At 39.9% G+C, this 17,592-nt stretch overlaps 2 protein-coding genes across 3 annotated transcripts in view; one reads left to right on the top strand and one right to left on the bottom strand.

Annotated features, from left to right (window-relative positions):
* The window catches only part of si:ch211-226h7.3, a 68,133-nt gene that overhangs the window by 9,067 nt on the left and 41,474 nt on the right, over positions 1–17,592 (top strand). For both annotated transcript variants that reach the window (XM_073918925.1, XM_073918926.1), the window contains exons 5-18: positions 909–1,307; positions 1,774–2,163; positions 2,269–2,334; positions 2,465–2,854; positions 3,015–3,404; positions 3,493–3,579; positions 8,361–8,741; positions 8,823–8,897; positions 11,907–12,305; positions 12,734–13,123; positions 13,228–13,299; positions 13,372–13,761; positions 13,903–14,295; positions 14,392–14,469. In XM_073918925.1, the coding sequence (XP_073775026.1) occupies positions 909–1,307; positions 1,774–2,163; positions 2,269–2,334; positions 2,465–2,854; positions 3,015–3,404; positions 3,493–3,579; positions 8,361–8,741; positions 8,823–8,897; positions 11,907–12,305; positions 12,734–13,123; positions 13,228–13,299; positions 13,372–13,761; positions 13,903–14,295; positions 14,392–14,469 (3,900 nt within the window). The remainder of the gene's footprint in view (positions 1–908; positions 1,308–1,773; positions 2,164–2,268; positions 2,335–2,464; positions 2,855–3,014; positions 3,405–3,492; positions 3,580–8,360; positions 8,742–8,822; positions 8,898–11,906; positions 12,306–12,733; positions 13,124–13,227; positions 13,300–13,371; positions 13,762–13,902; positions 14,296–14,391; positions 14,470–17,592) is intronic.
* hid1b (HID1 domain containing b) overlaps positions 1–17,592 on the bottom strand; it is a 131,025-nt gene that overhangs the window by 105,166 nt on the left and 8,267 nt on the right. The gene's annotated exons all lie outside the window — the stretch shown is intronic.

Raw genomic sequence — 17,592 nt, 5'->3', positions numbered from 1 at the left:
CCGACAGGCAGGCTGAGATGCGAGCTGGAACCGAGGGATCATCAGGATGAAAAGAGAGGTATAGCTGGGTATCATCAGCATAGCAGTGGTAGGAAAATCCATTTTGACTTCGACTCAGGATTTCCCTCATACATCTGTTTGCCCCTGTATTGACCACTTCTTGTCTGACTTTGAATGAACCTGCATTTTGGATCCTACCTCAGTTGTATGTGTCACTCCCCGTGGTTACACCTGGTATGATGTCTGGTATGCCTGCTTGGTCTACTCGCATGCTGGTGATCGATCGGTGCAAGCTATGCGTGATCCTCGTTGGCGATCCCATATGCATCATTTAGCGGAGGCACAGTTCTCTCTAGTCAGGCAGACCGGAGTCTTTGATAACCAGCTTATCAGATGTAGCACTCACCCTTCGGAACTAGCACGTTTTCCCAATGTAGTGTCTTACTTCTAAAACCCTAGTCCACAGCTGGCTAGATAAAAGAACTTGTACCTAGAAGTGATAAGGTCTAAATTATTCCCATATTATGGTAAATAAAGTGCTTAGAGACATTTAAAGGTTGCACTTTTGATGATGCTTGTGCACTTTTAATTGATTTAGAGGACTGATTATTTTACTTAGCCAATCATTGCAACAACAAAAAATAAGCACAGTTAGGTCATGACTGCAGGTTGAGAGAAGGCATTGCAGTAAACACTGATATAGAAATAAAAATCCTCAAGTAAGAGTTAAAGTACATATTTTAAAATGCCTGCAGTACAATTCCTGAGAAAAACTACACATTTTCAGTATTTGTAATTTATTACTTTACACCACTGCAAGACTGTAGAGTACATCACACTCTATCATACAGAGGTGTTTAGTAAAACACTGTTTAACATTCACTTTTTTTTTGTCTTGATTGTCTCAGTGCATACTACTTCCAGCTTTGATCCATGTTATGAATATACCACTCTTGATGAATACGGGCGAAGCTTAAAAATAAGGTACTACTTTGACCATAATGACACCATGGTTGAATGGAGCGGCTGGTATCGGCTGTATCTGACTGGACAAAGTGCCCAGATGTCTGAGTGGTGTGTGAGTAATATGGGCTGTGGTGGTTACACTGGACTGTATCTCAACGGTTCTCATCCAACACTTGAGGATGGAGTGGTGACCCGTGATGTTTTGGGAGGGGATATTTGGTCCAATCACTGTGGAAAATACAGATCCACGTCCATCCAAGTCAAAGCCTGTCCAGGAGATTATTACGTCTACGAACTCGTCAAGCCAGATCTGTCGATCCCCTCACCTTCATACTGTGCAGGTGCAATTCTCAACTTTCAAAACTTTTGTTGGTGTCTGTAAACTGTCGGTCTGTCTGTTAAACATTAAAAATTCAGCAAAGGTCCCCACAGACCTAGGATTTACTTAAACTCACAACTTTAAACCTTTTAACAGTTTATGCACACTGTCTGTATATAACCATGCTGAATTATCATCACACAGTGCTTTTGGATTTAAAATGAATTCTTTACCTTAAAATGCTTGATGATGGAGAGAGAACTTAAGTTATTTTATTAGGAATTGTAAATGTACCTTATTTCATTGGGCTATGATGTGAATGTGCAAACTCCTAATTGCCACCACTGATTACAATGTAATTACTCAAAATGACAAAAAAATACACATTATTGAGTTCTGGGTTGCAACACTACTATTATCTAGTACTACTCTACAATCATTCATGTGTGTACAGTATTTAATCATTACTTTTTAAAACTCCATGACAGTTGCTTTCCCAAGCATCAGCAGTGACCCCTGCTACAACTATGAGTCTCTGGATCGCCCCTGGAGAGCTAACAATGAAACTGCAGATTACATTTGTGATGAACCTTTTGCCTGGACTGGCTGGTACAGGCTTTTCTACTATGGAATGGACATCCGGATGCCAGAAACCTGTGCTACTGGATTCAGCTGTAACACATACACAAATCTGGTACTCGATGGTCCTCACCCTCAGATAGAGGATGGTGTGGTGACCAGAGAGGTCTGTGCTAGTTCTTTCTGGAGCGGCTGCTGTACTAGCAAGTCAATCCCCATCAGAGTGAAAGCGTGTCCAGGAAATTATTATGTCTATGAACTTGTGAGTCCACAACTGGGGTGTTCAGGATACTGCATAGGTACTGTTCATTCTCCCACAAGTCTTTCAAATATTCAGAATGATTTAAGTTATGATTATACATTACCAATATAATGTTTATTTGTTTATGTTGTTATTAAATCAGATGTCAGCACTATCTCACAGGTGGTTTCCACTGCAAGTCCACATATAATAACTGGAATCACCTCCAGTAAGTAGTACACACACACACACACACACACACACACACACACACACACACACACACACACACACACACACACACACAATTATATATATAAAGGTGCCAGTTTTGATCTGATGATCTCTTGCTAACACAGATTATGACCCGTGCAATAACTACAACACGCTTGACAACTACTGGAGGAGCACATCTATTTACAGCTCTGTGTATAACGATGTAAATGGATATGATAACAATCATGAATGGGACGGCTGGTACAGACTCCTCATGAATGGATTGAGTGCTCAGATGCCTGAATGGTGTGCCACTTATATGGAATGTGGAGGTGTTACTGCACTGTGGCTTCATGGATCTCATCCTCGACTAGAAGATGGAGTTGTCACTCGTGAAGTTTACGGTTGCCGTAATAATGAGTGCAATCGCTATAGATCCAACCCAATCCAAGTCAAAGCTTGTGCTGGAGATTATTATGTGTACAAGTTTACCAGGCCTACTCTTTCAATTCCAGCTCCAAGATATTGTGCAGGTATATTCATCTTTACACAGTGTCTGAAATGCTTTGTCAGAGTATTGTTTGGACTTTCATGTGACACCTACCAATACAGACCTCATAAACTTAATTCATTATGTTTTATTTAAAAATTTAATCTTCAGTATTTTCTGCTTGTTTTCTTTTTCTTCTACAGTACTATCTTTCACCACCCCAAGTGTCGACCCCTGCTACAATTATACCAGTCTGGATGAACCTTGGAAATCCACTGAAAACTCTTATTACAATAACTATAGATGTGATTACACTGAGTGGAATGGCTGGTACAGGCTGTTCTACAACAATCAGAGTGCTCAGATGCCAGATTCTTGTGTGAATCAGTTCATGTGTGGCACTTATTATCCACTGTGGCTGAATGAATCCCATCCTCAGCTGGAAGATGGAGTGGTCCTCCGTCATGTTTGTGCTTCTTGGTTGAATGGCTGCTGTACTTACACATCCCACCCTATAAGAGTCAAAGCCTGTCCTGGAGATTATTATGTGTACGAGTTTAAAAAGCCGAGAATTTGCTCAGCTTACTGTGTTGGTGAGTATTTACTCATGTGCACTTCAGTCTAGTATTTATTCTGGATTTTGTTTGAAAATATCTTATAATGACATAAACATGTTCTCAGTACCAAAAGCTGCAAACCAGTCCAGCACAGCAGTGACAACAACCCAGCCAATCACATCCATAGACTTCATTACTCCACCAACCACTGGTAAATCTTTCTTTCTTATTACATAATGGTGTAGAATATGGATGCTACAATACTCAATATAATAATTGTCATGACCTCCATGGTTCAATATACATAAGGTAACGATGTTTTTTAAACTATGTCTTTAAATGAAACTATTTTATTTAGAAATTTGCCCAATCCTTTAAAGAGTCTCTGAAGTGGCTACGTGGATGTGTAAGGTGTTGGTTTCGGTGAGGATTGAACCCGGGTCTCCTGGACACAAAGCTGGGGCTTTTCCCAGTTGAGCTAACTCCTCACTAGATGAACCCAAGAGCAGAACTTGAGGCTTTGGTTTCAGAAAAAATAAACAGATGATCTTTACTAGAAAAATAGAATTCAAAAGTACAACAGAAATAACTGAAGCCGAGCTTCTAGTAAACAGGCAAAACAAATTAGACACAAGGGTCAAAAAACACAACAGTAGAATGTCACTTAGCTTCTCTAGACAATCTGGAGAACACCGGGTGGTACTGGCTCAAGACTGAACACAGTAGCTTGTAACACACACACTTCTATAGGGCAAGACACAGGTGTTGCAAATCAAGCTTGAGTGGTGGCACACAGCAGATGGTGAGAACGTGGTGCCATCCACTGTTCAGGAGGAAGCATGACAATTGGATCCTGTTGTGCAAGGAGACAGGAGCACCTCCTTCTGGTCATGAGGAGGAATGCAGCTTAATGAGTTCTTACAGGATGCTAGGCTTAGGGCCTACTCACACTATGCTATCCGAACCGTGCCCAAGCCCGTTTCCCGGATTGTTTGAGAAGTGTGAGTGCGCTAAATCGGGCTCAGGTATGGTTCACTTGGCCGGCCCTGGCCCGGTTGGAAGAGGTGGGCCTGAGCGCGGTTCACTTGGGCTTTCACGCGGTATGCCTGTAGTGTGAGTGCAAAACGCACCAAAGCCCAAAACTGAAAGCGAGACGTGACTTTAAGGGACTGTTTTATATGGATATATTAATCAATCTTACCATTCATTCTTACCATTCAATGAACGCAAACTGCCCTAGATTATTAAAGATGCAAACCCCTCACAGCACATGTCACTCCGCTGCTAGTCCGTTTGCACTGGCTGCCAGTTGCTGCTCGCATCAAATTCAAAACTCTGATGTTTGCCTACAAAGTGACTTCTGGCCTTGCTCCTTCTTATCTGCACTCACTTCTGCAGATCTATGTGCCCTCCAGAAACTTGCATTCTGTGAATGAACGTCGCCTCGTGGTTCCATCCCAAAGAGGGAAGAAATCACTTTCGCGAACGCTCGCGCTCAATCTGCCCAGTTGGTGGAATGAACTCCCTAACTGCATCAGAACAGCAGAGTCACTCGCTATTTTCAAGAAACGACTAAAAACTCAACTATTTAGTCTCCACTTCACTTCCTAATCTGCAATTGCCTCTTTGAATATCACACTAACTGTACAAAAAAAAAAAAAAAAATACTAACACTTCCCTTCTTAGACTTTACAGACCTGAAACTTGCCTTTAGTACTTATTCATTGTTGCTCTTAGTTGTGTAAATTGCTTCCTTGTCCTCATTTGTAAGTCGCTTTGGATAAAAGCGTCTGCTAAATGACTAAATGTAAATGTAAAATGTAAATGACAGCTGCACCTTCAGCAAACCTCCTAATTCCTGCAGCACGAGGGCTTTATGATTGTTTATGAGCGTCAAAAGGGGCGGATCTGTTTGGCAAAATATCTGACTGCGTGTCCCCGCATCCCTAAGGACTGTTTGGCAAAATATTTGACTGCATGTCACTGCATATCAAACGACTGAAACCATATAACTAGAGAAATCTCCTCTGTGCTGAGCGAGAGCACTTTCTGAACAGCGCAGCATCCATGACGTAAGCGTGCCCAAGCCTGATTGTAATGTGAGTGCGGGCCATCAGGGGAGACGGGAGGGGGGAAAGCGTGCTTTGGCCCAGTTCAAGGCAACTGTACCTAGTGTGAGTACGGCCTAGGGCCCAATCCCAATTCTATTTTTGTACCCCTACCCCTTCTCCTTGGCCCTTATAAAAGAGTGATAATGGGAAGAGTTGCAAATATACCCCTAAAAATTGGGAAACTTAATTGTCCATTTTCTGAAACACATCTCCCCGTGAGTAAATGTGCCATTAATGAGCACTAATGTAGGGAGACACTTTCACACGAAAATGAAAGTGACGTGAGCTGCATGCCAGAGCATGAGCACACGTTCAAGTCACGTGGGAGAGCTGAGTAGTGTTCATATCTAAACATCTGAATGAAAGTTACTCCACACAAATTCAGTTTAGCTTCTCAATAAGACTCATTTATGACCACTAGTTATGTCCACCTGTCCAAGTTTTAAATCGGTTATGCCTAAAAACATAAAAACTCAGGAAATTGTGCTGCTTTTAACCTTCTCATTGTGCTGCGTCTTAAAGTAAAAAAATCTTATTCCTGCTGTGTTTGTTTTTAAAATGAAACAAACCACAGCTAAAGTCCCTTTAAGGCAAGTTATTTCACTCGGCGGCCATCTTTGAAACACCTCCGGCAGTTTGCTCTGGCATTCTGTTTAAATAGGGAAATAATAAATTCTCCAAAACTGCTTGCCAAGCTTACGATTACATTACAGATTTGGAATCACCAATAAATTTAAACAACAACTGTCCCTTTAGTTTCATTTCTAAACGTCCAAATCACACATAATCTGCAGAAACACACCTCTGGTTCCTCTCCCCTGGAGTATAGTCAGTCTATAGCGATTAGTGATTGGCTCCTGTACTAGAAGGCGGGCTTTATTAGCCATATAACAGTCAATGATTGGCTCCTGTACTAGTACAGGCTTTATTCACCATATTGATCATTACACTTTCCCCCATTTAAGAAGATATGAGTGACATGTCTTGTGTATTCTAGAGTATTTGCCACAAAATATAATGAAATCATATAGCTGGAAAATTCTTAACCTTTATTTAATTTATGGTGATACACTATATATATATATATATATATATATATATATATATATATATATATATATATATATATATATATATATATATATATATATATATATATATATATATATATGTATGTATATATATATGTATATATATACAGTTGAAGTCAGAATTATTAGACCCCCCCTGAATTATTTGCCCCCCTGTTTATTTTTTTCCTTGTTTTCTGTTTAACAGAGCAGAATTTTTCAACACATTTCTAAACATAATAGTTAATAATAAATTTAATTTAATAATTCATCTCCAATAACTGATTTATTTTATTTTTGCCATGAAGACAGTAAATAATATTTTAGTAGCTATTTTTCAAGATACTTCTATACAGCTTAAAGTGACATTTAAAGGCTTAACTAGGTTAATTAGATTAACTAGACAAGTTAGGGTAATTAGGCAAGTTATTGTGTACCGACGGTTTGTTCTGTAGATTATTGAATTAAAAATTAGCCCAAAGGGGCTAATAATTTTTAAAATGGTGTTTAAAAAATTAAAAACTGCTTTTATTCAAGCCAAAATAAAACAAATAAGACTTTTTCCAGAATACAAAATATTATCAGACATACTGTGAAAATTTCTTTGCTCTGTTAAACATCATTTGGGAAATATTTAAAAAAGAAAAAGAAATTCAAAGGGGGGCTAATAATTCTGACTTCAACTGTATATATATATATATATATATATATATATATATATATATATATATATATATATATATATATATATATATAAATATATATATATATATATATATATATATATATATATATATATATATATATATATATATATATATATATATAATCTCTGGGCGAAATACTACGTTTTACATCTGGCCCAAATCTTATGTGCTGTGTTAAAGACGATGCCACCTCTGCCAAACCCAGGCCATGTTTGGCCCACATGCTGTATGCCAGTCCCGGATGAATGCCTGCTGTGCCATCACTATGCCAAATCTGTGCCAGAATTCTTTAGAGAGAGTAGAATTAAAGTGAAAGAAAGGAGAATGAACAATCGTCATCTGTTAGTGCCTTATACTGACTCTGACCAAAATGTAGAAGCAAAATTTGAAGAAATGTAAGATTTTAATATTTAAAGAGTGCTTATTTTGAAATTTAGACACACACACATACTTTGAAGGAACAGAAAAGTCATATATGTCAATGAATGCTGTTTCAATGATGGATCACTGTCCTTGTAAATGCTCTTGTAAACTGTTGGTCATTCGAGTCAATTACAGTCATTTCTGTTGAGCTCATAATCAATCAGCAGTGTTAAACAGGCTACCTGCCAAGGAAGGCTTGATCAGATATGCGGCTGGCCGGAAGTGCAAAATGCACATTAATATAGCAAATAATATATATATAATATATATAATATATATAGATAATAATATTATCATGAAAGACTAACTACTGCAAGGTCTCACAGCTTCATTAAATAATTCAGAAGCAGCTTCAATAAAAAGCTGCAGTCCTTTGCTACATCACCACCAATAATGCTGCCCCGATATAATGATGAAATTAAAAAGATATTAGCCATTTGTTCGCTAACAACTAAAGCTAACAGATGCTAACATCGCCTTAACAGATGTTCAACAAAAACAAATCTGTTCAAATATAAGACTGCACGACCCTTTAATGACATCGCTCTGTCAACTCTACAGTGTAATCAGTCTGCTGTCCAAATCAGTGAGAATGAAGTTTAATGCTGCCTGTTTAATGCTCCATCATGAGATTATAAACAGAAAAACTACCATAACTAATAATAAAATTGCTTCCAACAGCTCCCCCTGTTGACCCCTGCTACAACTACAACGTCCTGGATGAGCCATGGAGAGCCACCAGCAATCAAAACTCCTCTCAGTTAATGTGTGACAGAGCGGTGAGCTGGAGCGGCTGGTACCGTCTCTTCATTAATGGTCAGAGTGTTCAGATGCCAGACACATGTGTTGATGAGTATAGCTGCGGCACTAATGCTCCACTGTGGCTGAGCGGAGGACATCCAACACTTGAGGATGGAGTAGTCACTAGAGATGTCTGCGGACACTGGGGCAGCAACTGCTGCTATTTCCAGTCCAATCCCATTCAAGTCAAAGCCTGTCCTGGAGGTTTTTATGTCTATGAGTTTGTGAGGCCGACCACCTGCAATTTAGCATACTGTGCAGGTACTGGACACACATTTAACTCTGCCTTCTGTTTATGATAGAGATGATGGCTTTCTGTCTGACATTTATTTGTGTTTCTAGATGTGAGGTTTAACACTAGCTATACAACTGACACACCAGAGACGACCACAACAGAAACTACAACTACAATATCTGGTAATGTAATGTGCTGTATCACAATCTGCAGGATTATTACTCAGATTAAAGAATTTCATTTAAAGCATAATGCTTTTTTGTAGTTTAAAAATGTATATATAATGACTGGTACTTACTGTTAGTAAATAACTGCACTTTTTACTGAAGACTTTAAAGCTGGGGTGGGCAAACTCGGTCCTGGAGGGCCGGTGTCCTGCATAGTTTAGCTCCAACACTAATCAAACACACCTGAACAAGCTAATCAGTGGCTGCCACCGAAACTGCCTACTAAGTGGGTACTGCATTTGGATTTAAACGTACTAATCGGCCATTAATAAAATATTTCTATACAGTACGAATGTTAAAAGTATGAGTGGAATTCGGACGTACTACATCTGCCATTTAGTCATGGTCATGTGACCTACTTGTGTCAGTTCAGTCCCATTCATAAATTCTCTTGTAGGGCATTATGGGATAGCGTAGCGTGCATGTAATGCGCACTTCAGAATCTCGCCGGAAGTAGTATGTCATTCGGATACTTCTCGCAAACTGATTTTATAATTCTTTGAAGTCGGACATACTACTCAGCTCGCATACTGATTTTAGTGTACTATATAGTATGGAAGTATGCAGTTTAGGACGCAGCCACTGTCTTCAAGATTACTAGAAATCTATAAGCAGGTGTGTTTGATTAGAGTTGGAGCTAAACTATGCAGGACACCGGCCCTCCAGGACCGAGTTTGCCCACCCCTGCTTTAAAGAGATATGGTATGCAAGACATGTTCTGTCTGAAACCTGAAGAATGCAGAAGTATAAATGCGTGTGAACATTGAGTTAATTTCACAACCTGTGAAGTGGGCGGAGTCACAGATGGCGTGATCTATGATTGACAGCAGTAATGATCTATGATTGACAGCGGTAACACTTGCTTTACAGACAAAAAAAGACCAGAAATAATGATAGTAGACGGGCAGAAAATGACATTGTTATTTACAGTAGCATGCAGTGTATGCAACAATGCTTTCAAATCAACATAAAACATGGTTTTAAAGGCAATTTTTTCCACTTAATAATTATTTACATTGGAAAGTTTACCCAAAGCTGCACATTCTGCTCAATTACCCATTCTAAGCCTGTGAGTTTTCTTCTGTTAAACACACAAATAAATACTCTATAACGAATGCTGGAAACTGCCAGCCTTTGAGTTCAGTAGTATTTGTTTTTACTATGTATGTCAGTGGTTCCCAGTTTCCAACATCCCCCAATACATCCCCCAACCTTCTCTAACCTATACTCCTTACAATCACTGCACTGTTTAACATTTGCATATTTAAAAATTGCACATATTCATTGCACCACATTGCACTGATTCACTTATTTGAACAGTACATACCCACTGCACATGGACATTTGTATTTATGTACACACTCACTGCACATATACATTTGTAACTATGGTTATCTATCTGCACAATTCTGATTATTAATAGCAACATGTACATATTTTCATATATTGTAAATCCAACCCAAGCTCATTCTGGAAACGTAGCCCCACGGACGTTTCTGGAGATCGCGATTTACGTGGCCGGAGGTACGTAAAGGCCGCGTTTGTTTTTTTTCGAGAGAACGCTGCGGGGCAGTGTGGCGCCGATCCGCCCCTACTCTTCGCGCTCGCCGGCTGACGGCTCACCTCCAAGTGGAGGGCTTTCCCGACGCAATCAGTTTGTCCGCCTAGCTCACAGCGTTGCGTCGGCGGAGCGGAGGCCCCGGACGAGGAGGAGGAGTCCGGGGAACAGCAGGTTCCGGAAATCAGGTGAGACGTAAAACGGAATCCGAAAAATAAGGGCGAGAACGCGGCGGGATCCGAAAACGCGGTCGAAATCGAAGACGAGGGCTTTTGCTTTTTTTTTTTTTTTCGATCCGGCGGCTTTTCGCGCGAGAATGGCGCGGGCGCGACAGCCGTGCACTCCCGCCCGCCCGAGACGCGAAAAAGCGCGCACAGCTGCCTCTCGCGGATCCGCGAAAACAAAAAAACGCTCAAATACGTACCTCCCGGGACGTAAATCGCGGTTCGCAGAAACGTCCGCGGGGCTACGTTTCCACAATGAGCCCGGGTTGTGTAAACCTGTTCATAGCCAATACAACCTGTATATAATGTTGATAGTACAACCATCTGTAAAGATCACCATAGTTTTTCTATAACTGCACTTTATAACTGATACCTGTATCCTGCACTTGCTGCTGTTGCACTGCTGGTTAGACCTAAACTGCATTTCGTTGCATTGTACTTGTACATGTGTAATGATGTAACCCACTCGCTCTCTGCGTGCTTGCTGGCCTCTAGCACCACCGCTGCTACTCTGCGTTGTGTTGTATTGGTTGTGGGGTGGTAAACAGGAGATGCAGGCAAAGAGAGGTTCGCGATCGTGACTCGACCATTTATTTGTCAGAAGGGCACCTATCAGTGTTGATAACACAAACTGAGGAAATTACAGCGCACTGCGCATTTATCAACACTACGGTATGCCAAGAGGCTCAAACAACACAAAAAACGTCAAAATACCTAAATGAAACAGTGTCACAGCGATATCTTGTGGACAAAACAAACACTGCGCTTCAATGAGAATAAAGTTGAATCTAATAATCTAATCTAATCTAACAATGTCTTATTTACGGTGGCCGAGAGAGCTTAACCTGCGCTGCAATTTCAGAAAGCACATGCAATTACAAAAAACACCAGCAAATAAAGAAACAATCTTCATCAATTTGACAGCAAACAACTGAAGAAACTCACAGCAAATTGGTCACAACACTTGCAATTATGCACGTAACACAACGGAAATGTTTTTAGGGGACCCAAACACATGATGGACCCTGCTGAGATATATGTGTTGTATTTTATGTATACAGTATTTGCAACTTATTACTTTACACCACTGCAAGACTGTAGAGTACATCACACTCTATCATACAGAGGTGTTTAGTAAAACACTGTTTAACATTCACTTTTTTTTTGTCTTGATTGTCTCAGTGCATACTACTTCCAGCTTTGATCCATGTCATCAATATACCACTCTGGATGAATACTGGCGAAACATACGAATAAAGTACTACCTTGACCATGATGACACTATGGTTGAATGGAGCGGCTGGTATCGGCTGTATCTGACTGGACAAAGTGCCCAGATGTCTGAGTGGTGTATGAGTTCAATGGGCTGTGGTGGTTACACTGGACTGTATCTCAACGGTTCTCATCCAACACTTGAGGATGGAGTGGTGACCCGTGATGTTGTGGGAAGGAATATGTGGTCCAATCAGTGTGGAAAATACAGATCCTCATCCATCCGAGTCAAAGCCTGTCCAGGAGATTATTACGTCTATGAACTCGTCAAGCCAGATCTGTCGATCCCCAAACCTTCATACTGTGCAGGTGCACTTCTCAACTTTCAAAACTTTTGTTGATGTCTGTAAACCATTAATAATTCAGCAGAGGTCCCCACAGACCTATACAGCATTTACTTAACACTCACAACTTTAAACTTTTTAACAGTTTATGCACACTGTCTGTATATGACCATGCTTAATTATCATCACACAGTGCTTTTGGATTTAAAATGAATTGTTTACCTTAACATGCTTGATGATGGAGAGCACTTACAGTAGTTTATTTTATCGAGAGATGTTACTTCATTTTATTAGGCTTTAATGTGAATGTGCAAACTCATACTTGCCCCCTTTTGCCACCACTGATAACAATTTAACCACTCAGCATAATAAAAAATACACATTATTGTGTTTTGAGTCTGCTGTCGTCCAAGTGTGTACATTTAATCATTATTTTTTTAAACTCCATGACAGTTGTTATCCCAAGCATCAGCAGTGACCCCTGCTACAACTATGAGCCTCTGGATCGCCCCTGGAGAGCCAACAATGAAAGTGGAGATTCCCTGTGTGATGATTCTTTCACCTGGAGGGGCTGGTACAGGCTTTTCTACTATGGAATGGACATCCGGATGCCAGAGACCTGTACTACTGGATTAAACTGTAACACATACACAAATCTGGTACTCGATGGTTCTCACCCTCAGATTGAGGATGGAGTGGTGATCAGAGAGGTCTGTGGTAGTTCTTACTGGAGCGGCTGCTGTGATAGCAAGTCAATCCCCATCAGAGTGAAAGCATGTCCAGGAAATTATTATGTCTATGAACTTGTGCGTCCACAAATGGGGTGTTCAGGATATTGCATAGGTACTGTTCTTTCTTCCACATGTCCTTCAAGCATTTAGAAGGATTTTAGTAATGATTATATATTAACAGTAACGATTATTTGTTAATTTTTTTTATTAAATCAGATGTCAGCACTATCTCACAGGTGGTTTCCACTGCAAGTCCTGATATAATACCTGGATCTACTATCACCTCCAGTAAGTAGTGCGCACACACAATTATGTAAATAAAAGCCCCAGGTTTGATCTGATGATCTCTCACTAACACAGATTATGACCCGTGCAATAACTACAACACACTTGACAACGACTGGAGGAGCACATATACTTACTGGCCTGTGTATAACGATGTAAATGGATTTGATAACAATTATGAATGGGACGGCTGGTACAGACTCCTCATGAATGGATTGAGTGCTCAGATGCCGGACTGGTGTGCCTCTTATATGACATGTGGAGGTGTTACTGCTCTGTGGCTTCATGGATCTCATCCTCGACTAGAAGATGGAGTTGTTACTCGTGAAGTTTACGGCTCCCGTGATAATCTGTGCAGTCGCTACAGATCCAACCCAATCCAAGTCAAAGCTTGTGCTGGAGATTATTATGTCTACAAGTTTACCAGGCCTCCTATTTCAATCCAAGCTCCAAGATACTGTGCAGGTATATTTTTCTTTACGCAGTGTCTGACATACTTTGTCAGAGTATTGTTTGGACTATACAGACCTTATAAACTTTATCCATTATTTTTATTTACAAATGCAATCTTCAGTATTTCCTGCTTGTTTTCTTTTTCTATAATAGTGTCTTTCACCACCCCAAGTGTCGACCCCTGCTACAACTATACCAGTCTGGATGAACCTTGGAGATCCACTGATAACCCTGCTAACTACTATGGCAATCATTTTGATTGGAGTGTAGCATGGAATGGCTGGTACAGGCTGTTCTACAACAATCAGAGTGCTCAGATGCCAGATTCATGTGTAAATGAAGGCATGTGTGGCACTTATTATCCACTGTGGCTCAATGGATCTCACCCAGAGCTGGAAGATGGAGTGGTCCTCCGTCAGGTCTGTGTTTCTGCATGGAATGGCTGCTGTACTTTCACATCCCACCCTATAAGAGTCAAAGCCTGTCCTGGAGATTATTATGTGTATGAGTTTGTACAGCCAAGAACTCACTCAGCTTACTGTGTTGGTGAGTATTTACTCATGTGCACTTTGGTCTTGTATTTTTCTGGATTTTGTTTGAAAATATCTTATAATGACATAAAATTGTTCTTTAAACCAAAAGCTACAAACCAGTCCAGCACAGCAGTGACAACAACCCAGCCAATCACATCTGAAGAGTTCATTAATCCACCAACCACTGGTAAATCTTTCTTTCTTATTACATAATGGTGTAGAATATGGATTGCTACAATACTCCAAATAATAGTTGTTATGACCTCCATGGTTCAGTATACATATGGAAAGTTTTTTTTTTTTTTGTGGTTTTGCCTTTAAATTATTCTTTCATTCATTTTCTTGTCGGCTTAATCCTTTTATTAATCCGGGGTCACCACAGCGGAATGAACCGCCAACTTATCAAGCAAGTTTTTACGCAGCAGATGCCCTTCCAGCCGCAACCCATCTCTGGGAAACATCCACACACACACACTAGCCTACCCAATTCACCTGTACCGCATGTCTTTGGACTGTGGGGGAAACCAGAGCACCCGGAGGAAACCCACACGAAGGCAGGGAGAACATGCAAACTCCACACAGAAACACCAACTGAGACGAGGTTCGAACCAGCGACCTTCTTGGTGTGAGGCGACAGCACTACCTACTGTGCCACTGCCTCGCCCGCCTTTAAATTAAACAATTTTATTTTGCATTTTGCCCAATCCTTTAAAGAGTCTCTGAACTGGCTCAGTGGATGCTAGACTTACCTGAGTAAATGTCTCATTAATGAGCACTAAAGTAGGGAGACACTTTCACACGAAAATGAAAGTGCCGTGAGCTGCATGCCAGAGCATGAGCACACATTCAAGTCACGTGGGAGAGCTGAGTAGTGTTCATATCTAAACAGCTGAATGAAAGTTACTCCACACAAATTGAGTTTAGCTTCTCAATGGTAAGACTCATTTATAACCAGTAATTATGTCCACCTGTCCAAGTTTTAAATCAGTTAAGCCTAAAAACATAAACACTCAGGAAATTGTGCTGCTTTTAACCTTCTCATTGTGCTGCGTCTTAAAGTAAAAACATCTCATTCCTGCTGTGTTTGTTTTTAAAATGAAACAAACCACAACCAAAGTCCCTTTAAGGCAAGTTATTTCACTCGGCGGCCATCTTTAAAACGCCTCTCAGGAAGTATGCAACATCAAATTGGAAACATCAAGTTCTCCAAAACTGCTTGCCAAGCTTATGATTACATTACATATTTGGAATCACCAATAGATTTAAACAACAACTTTCCCTTTAGTTTAATTTCTTAAAGTCCAAAGTGTGCAGAAACTCACCTCTGGTTCAAGCCCCTCCCCTGGATTATAGTCAGTCTGTAGCAATAGATGATTGGCTCCCGTACTAGAAGGCGGGCTTTATGTGCCATAAAGCAATCAGTAGTTGGCTCCTGTACTTATAGGCGGGGCTTTATTGACCATATTGACTGTTACACTTTTCCCCATTTAAGAAGATATGAGTGACATGTCTTGTGTATTCAAGAGTCTTTGCCACAAAATATAATGAAATCACAAACTCCGCTCTTGACTCAATCGTCACATAGCTCAAAAATTCTTAACCTTTAATTTATACAGTGAAGATTATATGCAGTTTGCAGTGTGATATTGGATTAAATTTTTAAGCTTATGTCTCTATTAGATACCTGAAAATCCTGAAAAGCACTGCTCATTTTAGAATAAACTTTTTCATTATCATTATTATTATTATTATTATTATTTTATTTTACTGAACATATCATATAGCCATCGAACCATACCAAAACCGTGACCCTAAAACTGAACTGCAAGAAATCTGTATTGTTGAACCGCCAACTTATCCAGCATATGTTTTACGTAACGGACGCCCTTCCAGTCGCAACCCAATACTGGGTAACATCCATACACTCTTACATTCACATACATACACTACAGCCAATTTAGTTCATCATTTTCCCTATAGCGCATGTGTTTGCACAGTGGGGGAAAGCGGAGCACCCGGAGAGACCAACACAATCTCATGGCAATTTGTAACTTTTTCATGTAGTGGCTAATTCGTAAGAATTTGTATGATCTAATTCGTAATATTTAGTACGATCTGCTCATCCCCCAATGACGGTTGGGTTTAGGGGTGGGGTTAGGTTAGGTGCTACGCCTCCTCTTTAAAATCGTACAGTTTCATACGACTGAACTCATTCAGACGAATTTGCCACTAAACTAGCAAAACGTAAAATACCCAAATTTTCTCGTGAGATCAGGCTGGAGAAAACCCACGCCAACACGGGGAGAACATGCAAACAGTGCCACTCTGACGCCCTAGTGTAGGAAAAGTCATAGCAATTATTAAATTCTCCAGAAAATATTAAAAACTGTAGCACTACAGCTCACAGAATGAGTAATGCAATAAATATTATAATATTATTATAGTTTAAAAACTTATACATTAAATTATTACAATTTACTTAAAGGGTCATGAAACCCTCCTCTTTCGGTTCAAGTCTACCTCAGAATAAAAAAAAAAAAAAACAAACAAACCATGCAATTTAAATGAACATGAAAATCTGTGAGCAGAATGTAGGAGAGCCGTCAACCATCATCTGTCAGTGTCCTATACTGATGACCAAAATTTACAAGCAACATTTAAGGAATTTAATATTTACAGAGTGCCAATTTCTAAATTTAGACAGACGCACATACTTTGAAAGGTCATATACGTCAATGTTTGAATGCTGTTTCAATTACGAATCAGCTGATTATAGCTTTACAACATTCCAGTGTCTGTGTAAATGCTCTTGTAAATTGTTGGTCATTCGAGTCAATTACAGTCATATCTGTTGAGCTCGTAATCAATCAGCAGTGTTTAAGAGTCTACCTGGCAAGGCTTTAAATGCGGAAAATCTTCCTATCGTCCCTTTTTAAAATGTCAATACAGATTCGTAGAAGTTGACAACACTGCCATGACTATGACCCATCATGAAAGACTAACTACTGCAAGGTCTCACAGCTTCATTAAATAATTCAGAAGCAGCTTCATTAAAAAGCTGCAGTCCTTTGCTACATCACCACCAATAATGCTGCCCAGATATAATGATGAAATTAAAAAAAGATATTAGCCATTTGTTCGCTAACAACTAAAGCTAACAGATGCTAACATCGCCTTAACAGATGTTCAACAAAAACAAATCTGTTCAAATATAAGACTGCACGACCCTTTAATGACATCGCTCTGTCAACTCTACAGTGTAATCTGTCTGCTGTCCAAATCAGTGAGAATAAAATTTAATCCTGCCTGT

This window comes from Danio rerio, chromosome 12 (genome assembly GCF_049306965.1).
Source record: "Danio rerio strain Tuebingen ecotype United States chromosome 12, GRCz12tu, whole genome shotgun sequence".
In the NCBI taxonomy this organism is placed as follows: domain Eukaryota; kingdom Metazoa; phylum Chordata; class Actinopteri; order Cypriniformes; family Danionidae; genus Danio; species Danio rerio.
The sequence above is the reverse complement of the archived record's forward strand: the minus strand, read 5'-3'. Positions and strand labels throughout refer to the sequence as shown.